General features: G+C 43.4%; 1 protein-coding gene and 2 long non-coding RNA genes across 5 annotated transcripts in view; 2 read left to right on the forward strand and 1 right to left on the reverse strand.

The window, feature by feature from the left end:
- LOC309556744 (unconventional myosin-Ig-like) overlaps positions 1-4,013 on the forward strand; it is a 314,471-nt gene extending 310,458 nt beyond the window's left edge. For both annotated transcript variants that reach the window (XM_082259231.1, XM_082259232.1), the window contains exon 22: positions 3,739-4,013. In XM_082259231.1, coding sequence (XP_082115357.1) covers positions 3,739-3,895 — 157 coding nt within the window. In that variant the 3' untranslated portion in view covers positions 3,896-4,013. The remainder of the gene's footprint in view (positions 1-3,738) is intronic.
- The window catches only part of LOC309556750, a 489,144-nt gene that overhangs the window by 445,161 nt on the left and 21,666 nt on the right, over positions 1-22,317 (forward strand). The window lies entirely within an intron of this gene.
- On the reverse strand, positions 17,453-18,710 carry LOC309555439. Of its 2 annotated transcripts, none has more exons than XR_014225269.1 (3): positions 18,085-18,710; positions 17,697-17,900; positions 17,453-17,601 (listed from the first exon to the last, which is right to left on the reverse strand). It is a non-coding gene; the product is annotated as an uncharacterized lncRNA (long non-coding RNA). The 2 variants fall into 2 exon arrangements; XR_014225270.1 differs by having other exon boundaries at positions 17,697-17,887; positions 18,073-18,710.

The raw sequence follows: 22,317 nt of genomic DNA on the forward strand, positions 1-22,317 counted from the left end.
ATATACGGCGTTGCTGTACAGATACGATAGAATGGTGATTGTGGTGTCGGGGGGTACGGAGCCCCCCATGTCGGGGGAGGCACATTTCATGCTCTGGGTCACAATGTGCCGGGGACGCGGTTGTCGCCCCGGGCGTTGTACCATCCTCCACCATGCGGCCGTGCCCTCATTTCATGCAGCGGTAATATTAGCAATGCGTGGGGCACCTCGGCCCAGATCTGTCTGCGTTCTATAAATATTTCACAGGAGAGGGGGAAGAGCCCGGGGACGGATTGGCCAGATGGAGATCTGCTCCGCCCCCCTCTGCCGCCATCTACTGACTGATAATAGATTAGCTTCATGGTTAACCCCTCCGCTGCCAGACATGGGAGACGGACGCATACACAGACAGATAGCCAGTCAGGAAAGTGCAGGCAGGGCAGGAGGGGCGGCTGCCCCGGGGCACTCTGCTATCATGTGAGATGGGGATTTGCGTTGGGAGGGGGAATTTGGAGGGCAGAAGGGGGTAAGAATTGTTCTAGGAGGGAAAATGTAGGGGGTGGTGGTGCTAGGAAAGGTGATTTGGGGGGATTTGTGTTGGGAGGGGGGATGAGGAAGGAGGATTAGTGCTAGAGGGGGGATTTGTGTTGGAAGAGGGGATGAGGAAAGAGGATTTGTGCTAGGAGGGGGGATTTGTTTTGGAAAAGGGGATGAGGAAAGAGGATTAGTGCTAGAGGGGGGGATTTGTGTTGGAAGAGGGGATGAGGGAAGAGGATTTGTGCTAGGAGGGGGGATTTAAGGGAAGAGGATTTGTGCTGAGAGAAGGCATATGTGTTGGGAGGGGGGATTAGGTAAGAGGATTTATGCTGGGGGGAGGATTTGTGTTGGGAGGGGGATGAGGGAAGAGGATTTGTGCTAGGAGGGGGATTTGTGTTGGCAGGGGGATGAGGCAAGAGGATTTGTGCTAGGAGGGGGGATTTATGTTGGAAGAGGGGATGAGGGAAGAGGATTTGTGCTAGGAGGGTGAATTTGTGTTGGAAGAGGGGATGAGGGAAGAGGATTTGTGCTAGGAGGGTGGATTTGTGTTGGAAGAGGGGATGAGGGAAGAGGATTTGTGCTAGGAGGGGGGATTTATGTTGGAAGAGGGGATGAGGGAAGAGGATTTGTGCTAGGAGGGGGAATTTGTGTTGGGAGGGGGGATGAGGAAAGAGGATTTGTGCTAGGAGGGGGGATTTGTGTTGGAAGAGGGGATGAGGGAAGAGGATTAGTGCTAGAGGGGGGATTTGTGTTGGGAGAGGGGATGAGGGAAGAGGATTTGTGCTAGGAGAGGGAATTTGTGTTGGGAGGGGGGATGAGGAAAGAGGATTTGTGCTAGGAGGGGGGATTTGTGTTGGAAGAGGGGATGAGGGAAGAGGATTAGTGCTAGGAGGGGGGATTTGTGTTGGAAGAGGGGATGAGGGAAGAGGATTTGTGCTAGGAGGGGGGATTTGTGTTGGGAGGGGGATTTAAGGGAAGAGGATTTGTGCTGAGAGAAGGCATATGTGTTGGGAGGGGGGATTAGGTAAGAGGATTTTTGCTGGGGGGAGGATTTGTGTTGGGAGGGGGGATGAGGGAAGAGGATTTTTGCTGGGGGGAGGATTTGTGTTGGGAGGGGGGATGAGGGAAGAAGATTTGTGCTAGGAGGGATTTTATAATTTTTTTTATTTATTTATGTTATTTTTTTTTAATTATTTATTAATGGGTTTTTTTTTTACACTGTTACTTTATTTTTTTTTCTTTTTATGACTTTATTGCACGCTAGCATGGATGAATGGGAAGAGGATTTGTGCTAGGAGGGGGGATTTGTGTTGGGAGGGGGATTTAAGGGAAGAGGATTTGTGCTGAGAGAAGGCATATGTGTTGGGAGGGGGGGATGAGGGAAGAGGATTTGTGCTAGGGGGGAATTTGTGTTGGGAGGGGGATGAGGGAAGAAGATTTCTGCTAGGAGGGATTTTATAATTTTTTTTTATTTACTTATGGGTTTTTTTTTTAATTATTAATTTATTAATGTTTTTTTTTTTTTTTTACACTGTTGCTTTAATTTTTTTTTCTTTTTATCACTTTATTGCGCGCTAGCATGGATGAATGGGAAGAGGATTTGTGCTAGGAGGGGGATTTGTTTTGGAAGGGGGGATGAGGGAAGAAAATTTGTGCTGGGGGGGAGTTGTGTTGGGAGGGGGATAAGGGAAGAGGATTGGTGCTGGGGGGGATTTGTGTTGGAAGGAGGGATGAGGGAAGAGGATTTGTGCTAGAAGGGGGCACTTTCATTTTCTTTTTTTTAATTATTTCTTTTTTTTTTATTATTTTTTATTTATTTTATTATTTTTTTAATTTTTACACTGTTGCTTTTTGTTAAATATTTTTCTTTTTATCGCTTTTAATGCTGTAAACATCCCTTGTGACAGCAATAGACATGTAACAGGTACTCTTTATGGGGGGATCTGGGGTCTACAAGACTCCAACTCCCTCCTTTGCTCTTGAAGGCATTAAAAAAACTCAATTTTTTTAAAAATATGGCGCCAGTAACGTCCAGGTAAACCAGAAGTGAGGTCATGTCAATGCTTCTGGCCTTGTATGGTTCTCTGACTAGCAGGTGGACATGTCGGCTGGTAATTTGGGTCTCCAGGTGGGACGGGAGACCCAGAGAGAGCCATGGTAGGCAGTGGGGGGGGGGGGGGGAGTTGAGATGTGGGATGGTGGGAACCCCTCATAATGGGCACAGCAGGTGTACAGACCCGGGAACTCAGCACAGGGATGGTGGGAACCCCTCATAATGGGCCCAGCAGGTGTACAGACCCGAGAACTCAGCACAGGGATGGTGGGAACCCCTCATAATGGGCACAGCAGGTGTACAGACCCGAGAACTCAGCACAGGGATGGAGGGAACCCCTCATAATGGGCACAGCGGGTGTACAGACCCAGGAACTCAGAACAGGGATGGTGGGAACCCCTCATAATGGGCACAGCAGGTGTAAAGACCGGGGAACTCAGCACAGGGATGGTGGGGACCCCTCATAATAGGCATAGCGGGTGTACAGACCCGGGAACTCAGCACAGGGATGGTGGGAACCCTTCATAATGGGCACAGCAGGTGTGCAGAGCCAGGCACTTGGCACAGGGATGGTGGGAACTCCTCAAACTGGGCACAGCAGGTGTACAGACCCGGGAACCCAGCACGGGGATGGTGGGAACCCCTCATAATGGGCACAGAAGGTGTACAGACCCGAGAATTCAGCACAGGGATGGTGGGAACCCCTCATAATGGGCACAGCAGGTGTGCAGAGCCAGGCACTTGGCACAGGGATGGTGGGAACCCCTCATAAGGGGCACAGCAGGTGTACAGACACGGGTGCTGTACAGAGAACATTGAGCCAGTCACATCAGTCTCTGTACCAGGGGAGCTTACACTCTAATGTCCCCCCACAGTCACATCAGTCTCTGTACCAGGAGAGCTTACACTCTAATGTCCCCCCACAGTCACATCAGTCTCTGTACCAGGGGAGCTTACACTCTAATGTCCCCCCACAGTCACATGAGTGTCTCTGTACCAGAAGAGCTTACACTCTAATGTCCCTCCCCCCCACAGTCACACACTATTATTATTATACATGTATATAGCTCTGACATATACTGCAGTGCTGTACAGCAGAATCTGTTTCTCCTCAGTGTCTGGCCAGTGGTGTCTCTTTGGACTCATTCACCTCTTTCCTCCTCCTACAGGCAGCGATGGGATCTGACGGTGAAGGTGACGGACTGCATCCAGATGAGCATGCGCGGGAGGAGGAGGTTGATGTCGGTGGAGACACGGAGCGACATAACCAAACCAGACTTCTGCAAAGGGCGCAATGGCCTGGTACTACACTGGCCCAAGAACTGAGAAACCGCCCCATTCACCGAAGACACACAAGACTCCTTTGTAGAGCACTGAACAAACTGATGGCGCCATATAAATCCTGTATTATAATATTATGATAATAAAGTTATTCAATTACAAACCTTTCGGGAGTTGTGTGAACATTTCCTGTATCATTACACAACACTCCGCCTTGTTTTTCTTCAGTTTTACATATGATAACACTGGTTTGATAGTCCTAATGGTAATATTGATTTCTCATGGAAGGTACCTCTGAGGTTAACTGAAAACTAGGTGCAAAATAGACTAGAGAAATTTAATGTGAACAAATCACTAGGTCCAGATGGCTTGCACCCAGGAGGCCTTTGGGAGCTTAGCCCAGTTTAGCCAAGTCCATTATTTCTCATATTTAACGACACCTTACTGACTGGAATTTGTTTGGAGTGGAGGAATTATGGTACCAATTTACCAAAAAGGATAGAAATGTATACCAGGAAGAGTGATTTCAGCCGCCCAGCATGTCTGTTAAAAGCCTACCTTTTTGCGTCTGCAAATATGTGGTCGTTGATCATAAAAGGGTTAATGATGTTTCACTGTAGGTACCTCTGTGGTTTCCTGAAAACAAAAGGAACTAGAGGAACGTAATGTAAACAAGTCACCAGGTCCAGATGGCTTACACCCATGAGTTCTTACAGAACTTAGCCCAGCTATAGTCAAGTCATTATTTCTCACCTTACAGACTGGAACGGTGCTAATTGGCATAGAACAAATCTGGTACCAGTTTACAAAAAAGGATAGAGATGTGTGCCAGGAAGCGTGCTCTCGGCACATCAACAACGGCCATCCAGCATATGTGGGTTGAAAGCCCACCCTTTTTCTGCTGCACATGTGGTCGTAAAGGGGTTTATGATGGTTCACTGAAGGTACCTCTGTGGTTGCTTAAAAACCAAGTACAAAAGAGACTAAAGGAGCGTAATGTGAACAAATCACCAGGTCCAGGTGGCTTACACCCATGGGTCCTTGGGGAACTTAGCTCAAACATAGTCAAGCCTTTATTTCTAATTTTTAAAGACACCTTACTGACTGGAAGTGTGCTAACTGATTGATGTAGGACAACTGTGGTACCAATTTTCAAAAAAAGATAGAGATGTGTGCCAGATGGGCTCTCAGCACATAAGCAACAGCTACCTAGCATATGTGGGTTAAAACCCCACCCTTTTGCTGCTGCAGATATGTGTCAGGTTGCCATAAAGGGATTAATAATGGTTCGCTGTAGGTACCTCTGTGGTTTCCTCATAACCAGGTACAAAAGGGACTAGAGGAACGTAACGTGTACAAATCACCAGGTCCAGATGGCTTACACCCATGAGTCCTTGGGGAACTTATTTCAGTTAAAGTCAAGCCATTATTTCTCATTTTTAAAGACACCCTACTGACTAGAATGATGCTGATTGGCATATAACAAATGTGGTACCAATTTTCAAAAAGGATAGAAAAGTATGTCAGGATGCGTGCTCTCAGCATATAAACAATTGCCGCTCAGCATATCTCTGGTAAAAGCCCACCCTTTTGCTGCTGCACATGTCAGGTGGTCATAAAGGGGTTAATGATGGCTCATTGAAGGTGTTTTCCTCAAAACCAGGTACAATAGAGAGTAGAGGAAGGTAATGTAAACAAATCACCAGTTCCAGATGGCTTACACCCAGGAGTCCTTGGGGAACTTAACTCAGTTATAGTCAAGCTGTTATTTCTCATTTTTAAAGATAAAGACACCTTACTGACCAGAATGATGCTGATTGGCATATAACAAATGTGGTACTAATTTACAAAATGGATAGAAAAGTATTTTAGGAAGCGTGCTCTCAGCATATAAACAATGGCCACCCAGCATGTCTGGTAAAAGCGTACCCTTTTGCTGCTGCACATATGTGGCAGCTAATCATAAAGGGATTAATGATGGTTCACTGTAGGTACCGCTTTGGTTTCCTCAAAACTAGGTACAAAATATACTAGAAGAAAGTAATGTGATCAAATCACCAGGTCCAGATGGCTTACACCCAGGAGTTCTTAGAGAACTTAGCTCAGTTATAGTCAAGCTGTTATTTCTAATTTTTAAAGACACCTTACTGACTGGAATGGTGCTAACTCATTTGCGTAGAACAAATCTGGTACCAGTTTACAAAAAAGGATAGAGTTGTGTGCCAGGAAACGTGCCCTCGGCACATAAACAACGGACGTCCAGCATATGTGAGTTAAAAGCCCTCCCTTTTGCTGCTTCACATGTGGTCGTAAAAAGGGGTTTATGATGATTCACTGAAGGTACCTCTGTGGTTGCCTAAAACCAAGTACAAAAGAAAGTAAAGGAGCGTAATGTGAACAAATCACCAGGTCCAGATGGCTTACACCCATGGGTCCTTGGGGAACTTAGCCCAGTTATAGTCAAGCTACTATTTTTAATTTTTAAAGACACCTTACTGACTGGAATTCTGCTAACTGATTGGTGTAGAACAACTGTGGTACCAATTCCCAAAAAAGGATAGGAATGCGTGCCAGAAAGTGGGCCCTCAGCACATAAGCAACAGCTACCTAGCATATGTGGGTTAAAAGCCAACCCTTTTGCTGCTGCAAATATGTGTCAGGTGGCCATAAAAGGGTTAATGACGGTTCACTATAGGTACCTCTGTGATTTCCTCAAAACCAGGTGCAAAATAGACTAGAGGAACATAATGTTAACAAATTACCAAGTCCAAATGGCTTACACCAAGGTGTCTTTGGGGAACTTAGCTCAGTTATAGTCAAGCTGTTATTTCTCATTTTTAAAGACACCCTACTGACTATAATGATTTTGATTGGAATATAACAAATGTGGTACCAATTTGCAAAAATAATAGAAAAGTATGCCAAGAAGCGTGCTCTCACCATATAATCAATGGTCACCCAGCATGCCTGTTAAAAGCCTACCCTTTTGCTGCTGCACATATGTGCCAGGTGATCATAAAGGGGCTAATGATGGTTTACTGTAGGTACTTCTGTGGTTTCCTCAAAACCAGGTACAAAAGAGACTAGAAGAACGTAATGTGAACAAATCACCAGGTCCAGATGGCTTACACCCAGGAGTCCTTAAAGAACATAGCTCAGTTGTTATTTATAATTCTTAAAGACACCTTACTGAGTGGAATGGTACCAACTGACTGGCATAAAGGAAATGTGGTACCAATGTATGAAAAAGGATTAAGATGTATATCAGGAAATTACAGACATCAATTGTATGTAACATATTTAAAGAAATGGTAAGGGACAGAAATTTGTTTGTGATAAAGGTATCATAAATGACAACCAGTGTGGATGTACACCTATATGGACCAAAGTATGTAACCCCCCCTCCCCTCCAAAAGACCCCCTTCTTCTTCCACCATGACTGTACCCCATGTACAAACCTAGATTCATAAAGACATGAATGACCAGTTTCGACAGAGCACAGAGCCCTGACCCCAGCCCTACCTAGACACGTACAGCGTAAACACCTACTGTAGATACATAATATCTGATATTAGCTCACATCTACACTGCTCAATAAAATGAAAGAAACACATTTTAATCAGAATATAGCATCAAGTCAGTTAAACTCCGGGGATATTGATCTGGTCAGTCAAGTAGCAGGGGGGGGGGGGGGTTGTTAATCAGTTTCAACTGCTTTGGTGTTAATGACATTAACAACAGGTGCACTAGATGGGCAACAATGAGACAACCTCCAAAACAGGAATAGTTTTACAGGTGGAGGCCACTGACATTTTTTTCCCTACTCATCTTTTCCGACTGTTTTTCACTATTTTTGCATTTGGTTAGGGTCAGTGTCACTACTGGTAGGATGAGGCGATACCTGGACCCTATAGAGGTTGCACAGGCAGTCCAACTCCTCCAGGATGGTTCATAAATACGTTCCATTGCCAGAAGGTTTGCTGTGTCTCCCAGCACAGTCTCAAGAGCATGGAGGAGATTCCAGGAGACAGGCAGTTACTCTAGGAGAGCTGGACAGGGCCATAGAAGGTCCTTAACCCATCAGCAGGACTGGTATCTGCCAACATTAAGGTATCTGACTCACATTAAGGACATGGAGTGGCGTAGCCAGTCTCCAGACATTAATCCTATAGAAAATTTATGGAGGGAGCCGAAACTTCGAGTTGCCAAGTGACAGCCAAGAAACCTTAAGGATTTAGAGAAGATCTGTAAAGAAGAGTGGACCAAAATCCCTCCTGAGATGTGTGCAAACCTGGTCACCAACTACAAGAAACGTCTGACCTCTGTGCTTCCAACAAGGGTTTCTCCACCGACTACTTGGGGATCAAATACTTATTTTACTCACTGAACTGCAACTCCATTTATAACATTTGTATCATGTGTTTTTTGTGGACATGTATATTGCACATATCTCCCAGCAACGCCCACTACTCTAGACTGACACCCGCCCATCAAGGCATTTGGATATTTGCATAACTCCTCCCACTGCTTGCATCAGGACCAGGGCTGGGACAAGGGGTGGGCAGGAGGAGAAGGTGCCCTGGGCACTGTGGTATCATGTGAGGTGGGAGGGCGCTGTGGGGAGATTGGAGGGGAGGGGATTTCTGTTGGAAGAGGGAATTTGGGGGGGGTGGTGTCAGGAGTGGAGATTTAGGGAGATGCATGGGGGGGGGGGTTTGAAGAGGATTTGTGTTAGGAGAAGTGATATAGTGCTAGGAGGGGACATTTTTTTTTTTGGAGGGGGGGGTTTGCTAATAGGAATGATTGGGGGGATTTCTGCTAGTAAGGGGAAATTTGGGGATGGGGGGGGGGGGGATTTGGAATGCGGGAAGAGGAGGTGTACCTGGAGGGGAAATTTTAGTGGTAAAAGATTTGTGAAGGGAGGGTGGCATTTATGAAGGGGGGATTTGGGGGATGGGGGTTGCAAAGATTTGTTCTGGGAGGGGGGATTTTAGCAGGGGGTGAATTTGTAATGGGAGGAAGGGAAACTTATGCTTGGGGGGGGGGGGTAATCGTCCAGTTCAGTGCTCAGTTTTGTTTTGTTTTTTTTGTTGGGGGGGAGGGGGTTGGCATTTATGAAGGGGGAATTTGGGGGATGGGAGGCAAATATCTGTTCTGGGAGGGGGGATATCAGCTGGGGGGTGGATTTGTACTGGGAAGAATGAGGATTAATGCTTAGGGGGTAATTGTGCAGTTTAGGCTCAGTTTTTTTTTTTGGGGGGGGGTTTGCATTATTGAAGGGGGAATTTGGGGGATGGGTGGCAAAGATTTGTTCTGGGAGGGGGGATATCAGCAGGGGGGTGGATTTGTACTGGGAGGAAGGGGGATTTATGCTTAGGGGGTATCATGGAGTTTAGTGCTCAGTTATTTTTTTAAGGAGGGAGGTTTGGCATTTATGAAGCGTGAATTTGGGGGAATGGGGGGGGGGAAAGATTTGTTCTGGGGGGTTAACAGGGGGTGGAATTTATGCTTGGGGGGGTAATTGTGGAGTTTAGTGCTCAGTTTTTTTTTTAAGGGGGTATGGCACTTATGAGGGGGGAATTTGGGGGGCTGGGGGGTGCAAAGATTTGTTCTGGCAGGGGGTTTAGCAGGAGGTGGATTTGTAATGGGAGGAAGGAGAATTTTTGCTTAGGGGTAATTTTCCAGTTTAGTGCTGGTTTTTTTTTTGGGGGGGGGGCAGGGTTTGGCATTTATGAAGGGGGAATTTGGGGGATGGGGGGGAAAGATTTGTTCTGGGAGGGAGGATGTCAGCAGGGGGTGGATTTGTACTGGGAGGAAGAGGGATTTATGCTTAGGGGTAATTGTGCAGTTTAGGGCTCAGTTTTTTATGGGGGGTTTTGGTATTTATGAAGGGGGAATTTGGGGGATGGGAATTCATTCATACAGGATAGTCTGAATCAGGTAAATGATGCATTATGGCCACTAGATGGAGCAGATTATCCAATCAAATAAATAGTTAATTCCTATGATTGCCTGCTCCATCTAGTGGCCATAATGCATTATTTACCTGATTTACGCTATTCTGTATGAATGAATTACATTCGAATTATTTGATGTGATAATCTGCTCCATCTAGTGGCCATAATGTGGTATTTTCATCATATACTCTATTCTGTATGAATAAATAACCTTCGATCAGGTGAGAAAATAATAGCCTAATAACATTCAGACTTTTCAAGCATTCACACAGAATGAATGCAGGTGTAGTTTCAAAGGACGGATGGCTCTGTGAATTTTTTTTACATTTTATTTAATTTTTTATTTATTATTTTTTTTTTCATTTTAAGTTTTTTTCATTTTACATTTTTTTTTCATTTAAAATTTTTTTTCATTTTTAATTTTTTTACATTTTTTCATTTCAGTTATTTTTTTTTTATTTTATTATTTTATTATTTATTTATTTTTTAATAAGCCTCCCAGTGCCTGATGCCAGCAGCAGGTCCCTTGTAAATAACTACAAAGCCAAGACCATTCTGTATGAATGGATTACATTCATTTTATTTGATGTGATAATCTGCTCCATCTAGTGGCCATAATGTGGTATTTTCATCATATAATCTATTCTGTATGAATAAATAACCTTCGATCAGGTGAGAAAATCATAGCCTAATAACATTCAGACTTTGCAAGCATTCACACAGAACGAATACAGGTGTAGTTGCAAAGGATGGATGGCTCTGTGAATTTTTTTTACATTTTATTTATTTATTTATTTTTTCATTTTAAATTTTTTTTCATTAAATTTTTTTATTTTTTATTTATTTATTTTTTTTTTATTTTATTATTATTTTATTTTTTTCCTTTTTATTTTTTACATAAGCCTCCCAGTGCCTGATGCCAGTAGCAGATACCTTGTAAATAACGACAAAGCCAAGACAACATTTTTTAATTACGTTTTATTTTCATGAAAAGTGCCACTGTTGATGTCCCATTATTAAAGAGGACCAACAATTCCCGTCTGTGGTGGGGAGGACCTGCATCTACCCAGAACCCAGACAATCCCGCACAGCCAAGACACAACAAACCTAAAGAACAGCTTACTTCCCCCCCCCCCCCCAAAAAAAAAAAATAACATATCGGTAACATCCTTCCCACTTCCCTGCCATCCTCCTGACATCGAACATAAACACGTCATACACAGCCGGCCACGTCATCTTCTCCATGAAACTTCCTGAGGTGACTCTTTAGCGGCCATATCCCAAAAGCCAAAAAAAAAAAAAGGTGCTTGTCCCGTTTTCCAAGTGTTGCCCATAAAACCCATAAAACCACATCGACAGAACACAGGCAAGACCAACTGTGTGTTTTTTTTTTTTTTATGTTTCTTTTTGTTTTTGTTTTTTTTGTCTTTTTGTTTTTTAACAATAAGTGGCAAAAATCCATCAGTCACTTTTTTTTTTTTGCCATAAAAACGCAAGTAGGCTTTGAATTTGTCTGGAGGACCGCGGCCTTACGTCTCCAGACGAAACTGCTCCAGTGTCAGTACATTAAAAAAAAAAAAAAAATAGTCCGTAAAAAAAAAAAGAGGTAACAAAGTCCGTACCAACATGTTATTCTGCCATCTGCACAGAGGAAACTTTTTTTTTTTTTTTGCCATAAAAACGCAAGTAGGCTTTCAATTCGTCTGGTGGACCGCGGCCTTACGTCTCCAGCCGAAACTGCTCCAGTGTCAGTTCATAAAAAAAAAAAAAAAATAGTCCGTAAAAAAAAGAAGAGGTGAACAAAGTCCGTACCAACATGTTATTCAGCCATCTGCACAGAGGAAACTTTTTTTTTTGTGAATTGATTTTGAATAATTTTTTGTTCCCTTATAAATTAAATAATTTACAAAGTGAGAGAGAGAAAATAAAAATAAAAATAAACATAAAAACACCAAATTCTTGCATGCACCACACACACACACACGCACATACACACGGAAACATAATAATAACCGTCATCGGTAGTATGTACAGTACAGCATTTCCCAGACCTTTTTAATCGGATGGGGAAAAAAAAATAAAAAATTAGAAAATTTTTGTGAAAAACAAACAAAAATAAAACCTCAGAGCCGCCCCCATCAGTAACACGTAGCGGTTCTTTTCTTGTAGAGATGTCGGGATACGGGTGTCAATGCAATAGGGTAAAGTTTACACAATTTTTATGTTAGCACCTGGTGCAGAAAATATTTGACAGATTCCAGCCCACGAGAGAAATAAAATCAGTTTTTAATAATGTTCAGCAAACTTTTCCCCCCGTCAGATTCACCCTAACTGAAGATCTGTGTTGTCCACTGCATCCAGAATTTAGGAAGCTCCCCACAGAATTTAGGAAGCTCTCCGGGAATGTCCTTCCTAAAGCCTGTGCTTTGCAACTCCCCCCCCCCCCTATCTCTCTGCTTCCAACCAGCTACATTCAAAATTCCAACGTACGGTTGAACGTGATAGGTAGATATTTTTTACATTGGGTTTTTGGTATGAAGGAGTCTACAGCAGGTTTGTGGCGCACTACAGAAACATCTCAATTTAAAATAAAACCCAGACAAAGCTCCATACAGTTACATTTTAACTTTCATCCAAAGTGTACCTCAAAATTTGGAGGTATTCCCATTGAGAATCTATTGAAAGACTTTTTTTGAAATTACCAAACTCTGGGAGGAGAGGACACCTCAACTGGGTTCGCTAATTTGGTCAAAAATAAACCTGGCTAAGATCATCATCCTTGGCTCTTTCCCAAATATTGGTGACCATTATGGGCAACCGAAGTGCACCTCTAAATTTGGAGGTAGGCATTTTTATATCCCCAATTGGGTTTCTCAATTTGGCCAAGAACTTTCCCAAATAATGATGGGCAGAAGACTCCCAGATACACCTCTAAATTTGGAGGTAGTCATCTTCATATCCCCGTTGAGAATCTGCTGATAGACTTTTTATGGAAAATATTAAACTCTGTAGGAGAGGACACCTTGATTGGGTTTCTAAATGTGGCCAAAAAACAATCACCATCTTTGGAACTTTCCCAAATAATGGTGGGCAGAGGACTCCCAGAAACACCATTACTAGTGCACCTCTAAATTTGGAGCTAGTAATCTTCATATCCCCGTTGAGAATCTACTGATAGACTTTTTATGGAAAATATCAAGGTCTGAAGGAGAGGACACCTCAATTGGGTTTCTCAATTTGGCCAAAAAACAATCACCATCTTTGGAACTTTCCCAAATAATGGTGGGCAGAGGACTCCCAGATACACCATTACTGGCAACTGAAGTACACCTCTAAATTTGGAGGTAGTCATCTTCATATCCCCGTTGAAAATCTGCTGATAGACTTTTTGTGGGAAAATATCAAGCTCTGGAGGAGAGGACACCTCATATTGGGTTTCTCAGTTTGGCCAAAAAACATTGTGGCTAAGATCACCGTCTTTGGAACTTTCCCAAATAATGGTGGGCAGAGGAGTCCCAGATACACCATTACTGCCAACTGAAGTGCACCTCTAAATTTGGAGGTAGTCATCTTTATATCCCCATTGAGAATCTGCTGATAGACTTTTCATGGAAAATGTCAAACTCAGGAGGAGAGGACACCTTGATTGGGTTTCTCAATTTGGCCAAAAAAATAACCTAGCTGAGATCACAAGCTTTGGAACTTTCCCAAATAATGGTGGGGAAATGACTTACAGATTTTCCATCCGAAGTGCACCTCTAAATTTGGAGGTAGTCATCTCCATATCCCATGAGAGTCTGCTAATTGATTTTGTGGAGAATTCCAGTCTGGAGGAGAGAACGCTTCAACATGGTTCACTAATTTAGTTAAAAATAAGCCTGGTTAAGATTGCCATCCTAGGGTCTTGCCCGAATTATGGTGGGCAGATAACTCTTAAATAAGCCATTCTTGGCAACCAAAGTGTACCTCTAAAATTATGTTCTGTACAGTTTAATTTACACTTTCATCCAAAGCGTACCTCAAAAGGTGGAAATGGTGATCTCCATATCCCCATTGAGAATCTGCTAAATTACTTTTATGGAAAATATCAAACTCTGGAGGAGAGGACACCTCAACTGGGTTTGCTAATTTGGTCAAAAATAAAGCTGGCTAAGATCATCATCCTTGGCTCTTTCCCAAATATTGGTGACCATTATTGGCAACACTGAAGTGCACCTCTAAATTTGGAGGTAGTCATCTTCATATCCCCGTTGAGAATCTGCTGATAGACTTTTTGTGGAAAATATCAAGGTCTGAAGGAGAGGACACCTCAATTGGGTTTCTCAATTTGGCCAAAAAACAATCACCATTTGGAACTTTCCCAAATAATGGTGGGCAGAGGACTCCCAGATACACCATTACTGCCAACTGAAGTACACCTCTAAATTTGGAGTTAGTCATCTTCATATCTCCATTGAGAATCTGCTGACAGACTTTTTATGAAAAATATAAAACTCCAGAGGAGAGGACACTTCGATTGGGTTTCTCAAGTTTTCCAAAAAATAACCTAGCTAAGATCACAATCTTTGGAACTTTCCCAAATAATGGTGGGCAGACGACTCCCAGATACACTTACTGGCAACTGAAGTGCACCTCTAAATTTCAAGGTAATCATCTTCATATCCCCATTAAGAATCTGCTGATAGACTTTTTATTAAAAATTTTAAACTCTGGAGGAGAGAACACCTCGATTGGGTTTCTCAATTTGGCCAAAAAAACAACCTGGCTAAGATCACCATCTTTGGAACTTTCCCAAATAATGGTGGGCAGAGGACTCCCAGATACACCATTACTGGCAACTGAAGTGCACCTCTAAATTTGGAGGTAATCACCTTCATATCCCCATTGAGAATCTGCAGATAGACTTTTTGTGGAAAATATCAAGGTCTGAAGGAGAGGACACCTCAGTTGGGTTTCTCAATTTGGCCAAAAAACATCCTGGCTAAGATCACCATCTTTGGAACTTTCCCAAATAATGGTAGGCAGAGGACTCCCAGATACACCATTACTGCCAACGGAAGTGCACCTCTAAATTTGGAGGTAGTCATCTTTATATCCCCATTGAGAATCTGCTGATAGACTTTTCATGGAAAATGTCAAACTCAGGAGGAGAGGACACCTTGATTGGGTTTCTCAATTTGGCCAAAAAAATAACCTAGCTGAGATCACAAGCTTTGGAACTTTCCCAAATAATGGTGGGGAAATGACTTACAGATTTTCCATCCGAAGTGCACCTCTAAATTTGGAGGTAGTCATCTCCATATCCCATGAGAGTCTGCTAATTGATTTTGTGGAGAATTCCAGTCTGGAGGAGAGAACGCTTCAACATGGTTCACTAATTTAGTTAAAAATAAGCCTGGTTAAGATTGCCATCCTAGGGTCTTGCCCGAATTATGGTGGGCAGATAACTCTTAAATAAGCCATTCTTGGCAACCAAAGTGTACCTCTAAAATTATGTTCTGTACAGTTTAATTTACACTTTCATCCAAAGCGTACCTCAAAAGGTGGAAATGGTGATCTCCATATCCCCATTGAGAATCTGCTAAATTACTTTTATGGAAAATATCAAACTCTGGAGGAGAGGACACCTCAACTGGGTTTGCTAATTTGGTCAAAAATAAAGCTGGCTAAGATCATCATCCTTGGCTCTTTCCCAAATATTGGTGACCATTATTGGCAACACTGAAGTGCACCTCTAAATTTGGAGGTAGTCATCTTCATATCCCCGTTGAGAATCTGCTGATAGACTTTTTGTGGAAAATATCAAGGTCTGAAGGAGAGGACACCTCAATTGGGTTTCTCAATTTGGCCAAAAAACAATCACCATTTGGAACTTTCCCAAATAATGGTGGGCAGAGGACTCCCAGATACACCATTACTGCCAACTGAAGTACACCTCTAAATTTGGAGTTAGTCATCTTCATATCTCCATTGAGAATCTGCTGATAGACTTTTTATGAAAAATATAAAACTCCAGAGGAGAGGACACTTCGATTGGGTTTCTCAAGTTTGCCAAAAAATAACCTAGCTAAGATCACAATCTTTGGAACTTTCCCAAATAATGGTGGGCAGACGACTCCCAGATACACTTACTGGCAACTGAAGTGCACCTCTAAATTTCAAGGTAATCATCTTCATATCCCCATTAAGAATCTGCTGATAGACTTTTTATTAAAAATTTTAAACTCTGGAGGAGAGGACACCTCGATTGGGTTTCTCAATTTGGCCAAATAAACAACCTGGCTAAGATCACCATCTTTGGAACTTTCCCAAATAATGGTGGGCAGAGGACTCCCAGATACACCATTACTGGCAACTGAAGTGCACCTCTAAATTTGGAGGTAGTCATCTTCATATCCCCATTGAGAATCTGCAGATAGACTTTTTGTGGAAAATATCAAGGTCTGAAGGAGAGGACACCTTGATTGGGTTTCTAAATGTGGCCAAAAAACAACCTGGTTAAGATCACAATCTTTGGAACTTTCCCAAATAATGGTGGGCAGAGGACTCCCAGATACACCATTACTGGCAACTGAAGTGCACCTCTAAATTTGGAGGTAATCATCTTCATATCCCCATTGAGAATCTGCTGATAGACTTTTTATGAAAAATTTAAACTCTGAAGGAGAGGACACCTCAATTGGGTTTCTCAATTTGGCCAAAAAATAACCTAGCTAAGATCTAAATCTTTGGAACTTTCCCAAATAATGGTGGGCAGAGGACTTCCAGAAACACCATTACTGGCAACCGAAGTGCACTTCTAAATTTGGAGGTAATCATCTTCATATCCCTATTGAGAATCTGCTGATAGACTTTTTATGAAAATGATCACTCTAGAGGAGAGGACACCTTGATTGGGTTCCTCAATTTGGCCAAAAATAAACCTGGCTAAGACCACAAGCTTTGGAACTTTCCCAATTATTGGTGGGTAGATGACTTCCAGATTTGCCATTACTAGCAACCGAAGTGCACCTCTTCTGTTAATTAATTTTTTGGAGAATACCAGTCTGGAGGAGAGGACACTTCAACTGGGTTCACTAATTTAATTAAAAATTAGCCTGCTTAAGATTGCCATCCTTGGGTCTTGTCTGAAAAATGGTGGGCAGATAACTCTTAAATATACCATTTCTGGCAACCAAAGTGTACCTCTAAAATGATGCTCTATACAGTTTAATTTACACTTTCATTCAAAGCATACCTCAAAATGTGGAAATGGCGATCTCCATATCCCCATTGAGAATCTGCTAATTGACTTTTATGAAAAATATCAAACTCTGGAGGAGTGGACAGCTCAATTGGGTTTGCTAATTTGGCCATCCCATCGTAGTCATCGGCCATTATACCACCATTGTCACAGAAATATCTGGATTCTGATGCAGGTTGATGCATAATTTATTGTAAAATAGGTAATGGAAAAGCTATTGTGAAACATTGCCCATCCTATAATAGTCATCGGCCATTATACCACCATTGCCATCAACCTGCATCAGAATCCAGATGTTTCTGCGGCAATGGTGGTATAATAGCGATGACTACGATAGGATCGCCAATGTTTTACAATTAATTCTGCAGTAACCTGCATTATAATCCAGATGTTTCTGTGGCAAGAGAAATATAATGGCTGATGACTACGATGGGATGGTCAACGTTTTACAGTGAGTCCTGCATCAACCTGCATCAGAATCCAGATGTTTCTGTGGCAATGGAAGTATAATGGCTGATGACTATGATGGGATGGCTAATGTTTTACAATGACTTCCATTAATCTACATCAGAATCCAGATGTTTCTGTGGCAATCAAAACATAATGGCTGATGACTACAATGGGATGGACAATGTTTTACAATTACTTTTCCAATAATCCACATCATAATCCAGATGTTTCTGTGGCAATGGTGGTATAATGGCCGATGACAATTATAGGATGGCCAACGTTTTACAATAAATTCTGCATCAACCTGCATTAGATTCCAGATGTTTCTGTGGCAATGGTGGTATAATGGCTGATGACTATGATGGGATGACCAATGTTTTACAATGACTTTTCCATTAACCTGCTTCAGTGTTTCTGTGGCAATGGTGGTATAATAGCCGATGACTACGATAGGATCGCCAATGTTTTACAATGAATTCTGCAGTAACCTGCATTAGAATTCAGATGTTTCTGTGGCAATGGAAGTATAATGGCTGATGACTACAATGGAATGGTCAACGTTTGACAATGACTTTTCCATCAACCTGCACCAGAATCCAGATGTTTCCGTGGCAATGGAGGTATAATGGCCGATGACTACGATGGGATGGCCAATGTTTTACAATTACTTTTCCATCAACCTGCACCAGAATCCAGATGTTTCTGTGGCAATGGAGGTATAATGGCCGATGACTACGATGGGATGGCCAATGTTTTACAATGACTTTTCCATCAACCTGCACCAGAATCCAGATGTTTCTGTGGCAATGGAGGTATAATGGCCGATGACTACGATGGGATGGCCAATGTTTTACAATGACTTTTCCATCAACCTGCACCAGAATCCAGATGTTTCTGTGGCAATGGAGGTATAATGGCCGATGACTACAAAGGAATGGTCAACGTTTTACAATGAGTCCTGCATCAACCTGCACCAGAATCCAGATGTTTCTGTGGCAATGGTGGTATAATGGCTGATGACTATGATGAGATGGCCAATGTTTTACAATGACTTCCATTAATCCACATCATAATCCAGATGTTTCTGTGGCAATGGTGGTATAATGACCGATGACTATTATAGGATGGCCAATGTTTTACAATAGCTTTTCCATTACTTGCATCACAATCTAGATGTTCCTACAGCAATGGTGGTATAATGGCTGATGACTACAATTAATTCTGCAGCTAAGTACTGAAGAAGACATCTGAAGAAAAAAAAACCTACAGAGCAACACCAACAGCATTGACCGTATCTCCCAACATACTCTGCCACCTTGAAAGCAGTGACATGGCCAAACAAAATTTGGAAAACTTTCAAAGAAAATTGGATTACCTTCCCAGTCCAGCCAATCAGATCCCAGCTCTCATTATTCTACAGCAGCCACTGATAAGGCATACCGTTGGATTGCCATTTCTGCTTCTAGCAGCCTATCTTATAAAAATAATAGCTGGAATATGATTGGATGTGCTGGGTGGGTTGGATAACCTGTCGGAAGCCTCACCGGGAACATCAGGCAGTAAGACAACTGCCTGTCCTCCGTGAGAATGCTACTCGGCCAAGACCCGCTGAGATGTCCTCTCTTACAAGGGGGATGGATTATTGTAAGAAATGGTTCCTTGTCTCTACAGAAGGCTAGAACATCCTGCCTGAACCTCACTCAACTGCTGCAAGCTACCCCAGAATCAGACTTTCTATTGCCACCATCTAATGACCAGAAATGTTTATGATCAGAAATGGCAAATGGATGCCTTCCCAACTATGAATTATATCTCCACCAGTGATTAGTGGACCTATCAGTGGATACCTATAATAATAAATATATTGTCTTCACCATGAAGATAATTTGGCAGATGTTTCACTGCGGGTTTCTGTGTTTCCTTACTCTAGATCAGTGGTCTCTGAACTTTCTAAGCAAAGGGCCAGTTTACTGTCCTTCAGGCTTTTGGGGGGCTGGACTGTGGCCAGTAGGAGTAGCAAATGCCTCAGCACCAGTAGGCATAAATGATGCCCCATCATTGCTTTTGATGGAGGGCAATAGGCCCCATTGTTGGTATTAATGTGAATAATTGTGCCATCGATGGTGTCAGATAAAGGCAAGCAAAGGGCCACATCTGGTCCTTGGACTGAAGTTTAGAGACCACTGTTCTGGATCAACAGTTTGTGAAGAATTTTATTTTATTTAGGACACCTGACCTTCAGTAACCTAATGGACATCTCAGTCCAACCAATTACATTAATATGGAGTTGGCCTCTATTTGTGTCTAGAACTTAATGGACAACCCAATCAACCATGGACAGTAATATGGAGGTGGTCTACCTTTGTGACTAGCACTTAATGGACATCTAAGTCCAACCAATTACATTAATATGGAGTTGGCCTCTATTTGTGGCTAGAACTTAATGGACATCCCAATCAACCATGAACAGTAATATGGAGGTGGCCTACCTTTGTGACTAGCACTTAACGGACATCTCAATCCAACCAATGCCATTAATATGACGTTGGCCTCCCTTTGTGGCTAGAACACCCCCCACTCTTCTGTGAAGAGTTTCCACAAGATTTTGGAGGGTGTCTGTGGGAATTTATGCCCATTTGTGAGGTCAGGTACTGATGAGAAGATCTGGCTCACATGTTGGGCCTCACGTTGGGCGGCAACAAAAAAAAAGACCTGACTCACAATTGACCTTCCAATTCACCTTGTTCAGTAGGGTTGAGGTCAAGGCTCATACGTTCCTCCACGCCAAAATGGTAAAACCGTGTCTTTATGGAGCTGGCTTTGACACAGTCATGCTGGAACAGAAAAGGGTCTTCACCAAACTGATACCACAAGGTTGGAAGATCATAATTGTCTACAATGTCTTTGTATGATGGAGTATTACCAGTACTCATCACTGGAGACACCAGAACTCCTTAATTTAGAAGGGCTCCTCATGGTTTGGACCATATAGTCCATAATAAAATGTTCTTTTTGGGACAGACACTATATAAAGCTTCTTTCTCAGACATTCATTATAAAAAAATTGGAAAGAAAAACCTTGAATCCTTCCCTCATTTTTAACGTGTCCACCTCCCGGCATTGAGCATCTCATATTACCCACCCAAATGCACCATGGGGCCAAACAGAAAACTCTTCAGCAACTTCATCAGCAGTCTCAGCTAGCCAGGGTCAGTGAAAGGAAATTATTGGTGGTGTTATATGGCAACCAGTGCTGTATTTTGGCCTAGGCCATCAAGGCCCAGGCCTAGGGCAGCACTTTGCAGGGGGGCAGCAAAAATGTCCCCCCCCCTCCACCTGAGAATCTTTTTGGCCAGTGGTTGCTAGAGCTGCCTCTCGCACCCCTCCTCTCTTTCTCACCCCCCTCTTCCCTCTCTCTCACCCCCCCTCTCTCTCTCCCATCCCCCCTCTCTCTCATCCCCCTCACTCTCTCATCCCCCCTTCTCTCTCACCCCCCCTTCTCTCTCTCTCTCATCCCCCATCTCTCTCTCTCTCGCTCTCATCCCCCCTCTCTCTCTCTCATCCCCCCTCTCTCTCTCGCTCTCATCCCCCTTCTCTCTCTCACCCCCCTCTCTATTTTCCATCCCCCCTCTATCTCTCTCTCTCTCTTTCTCGCTCTCATCCCCCCTCTCTCCCTCATCCCCCCTCTCTCTTTTCCATCCCCCCTCTATCTCTCTCTCTCACCCCCCTCTCTCTCCCTCATCCCCCTCTCTCTCTCATCCCCCCTCTCTCTCATCCCCCTCTCTCTCTCTCTCATCCCCTCTCTCTCTCTCATCCCCCTCTCTCTCTCTCTCATCCCCCCTCTCTCTCTCTCATCCCCCCTCTCTCTCTCTCATCCCCCTCTCTCTCTCTGATCCCCCCTCTCTCTCTCTCACCCCCCCTCTCTCTCTCTCTCTCTCTCTCACCCCCTCTCTCTCTCACCCCCTCTCTCTCTCTCATCCCCCTCTCACTCTCTCCCTCTCCCCCCTCTCTCTCTCATCCCCCCTCTCTCTCTCTCTCACACCTCCCTCCCTCACCCACCCCCCTCTCTCTCCCACCCCCCCTCTCGTGAGATCTCAGGGGTTCATGCTGGGACCTGTAGTCCTTAAATTTTGGAGGGAGTCACGTCCATTAAAAAGGAAGGAGTGGGGCAAATTTACATAGAAGGGGGGCACCCAATTTTAGTCTTGCCTAGGGCAGCACAAAACCAAAATACCCCACTGATGGCAACCAAAAGCTTTAGTTCCCAAACCTTAAATTTAATTGGCTGCAGTGGACAACACAGACACTCTCCCTTCAGACCTATAGAAGGAACGTTAAAGAACAGCAACAGTGCAAAAATCCTGCAACCTCTGGAGTAATCAATTCAAAGCGAAAAAGAGTCCTGTGACCACCAAACTCCTAGGCTGCCTGGGAGTCAGAATGGCTGCAACAATCAGCAGCTTCTCACGCAGGCCTTCTGCTAAGAGAAAATTCCCACCCCCTGTACACAGGTGCACAAAGAAACCCTTTATCCAGCATACCGTGTCATTCATAGCCACCAATGGTGGAAAGTTGCTGAACAGAGGATTTGCTGCCTACAACAACCAATAAAAATGTAGCATTTTGTTTCCAGTGTGGTTTAAAGAATAATAGGTGAAACGTGATTGGTTGGTCAAGCAGCATCTACATTTCCAGAGTTACACAATCACCGTTCACATTGTGGGGTCTACAGCACACCTGAGGACAGAAATCCGAACCTCTAAAACCTGGAGCTCAGGAAAATAATGGTGCCACCCAAAGCAACCAATCAGATTTCC

The sequence above is a fragment of the Pelophylax lessonae genome (genome assembly GCF_965119305.1).
Source record: "Pelophylax lessonae genome assembly, chromosome: 5".
NCBI lineage: Eukaryota > Metazoa > Chordata > Amphibia > Anura > Ranidae > Pelophylax > Pelophylax lessonae.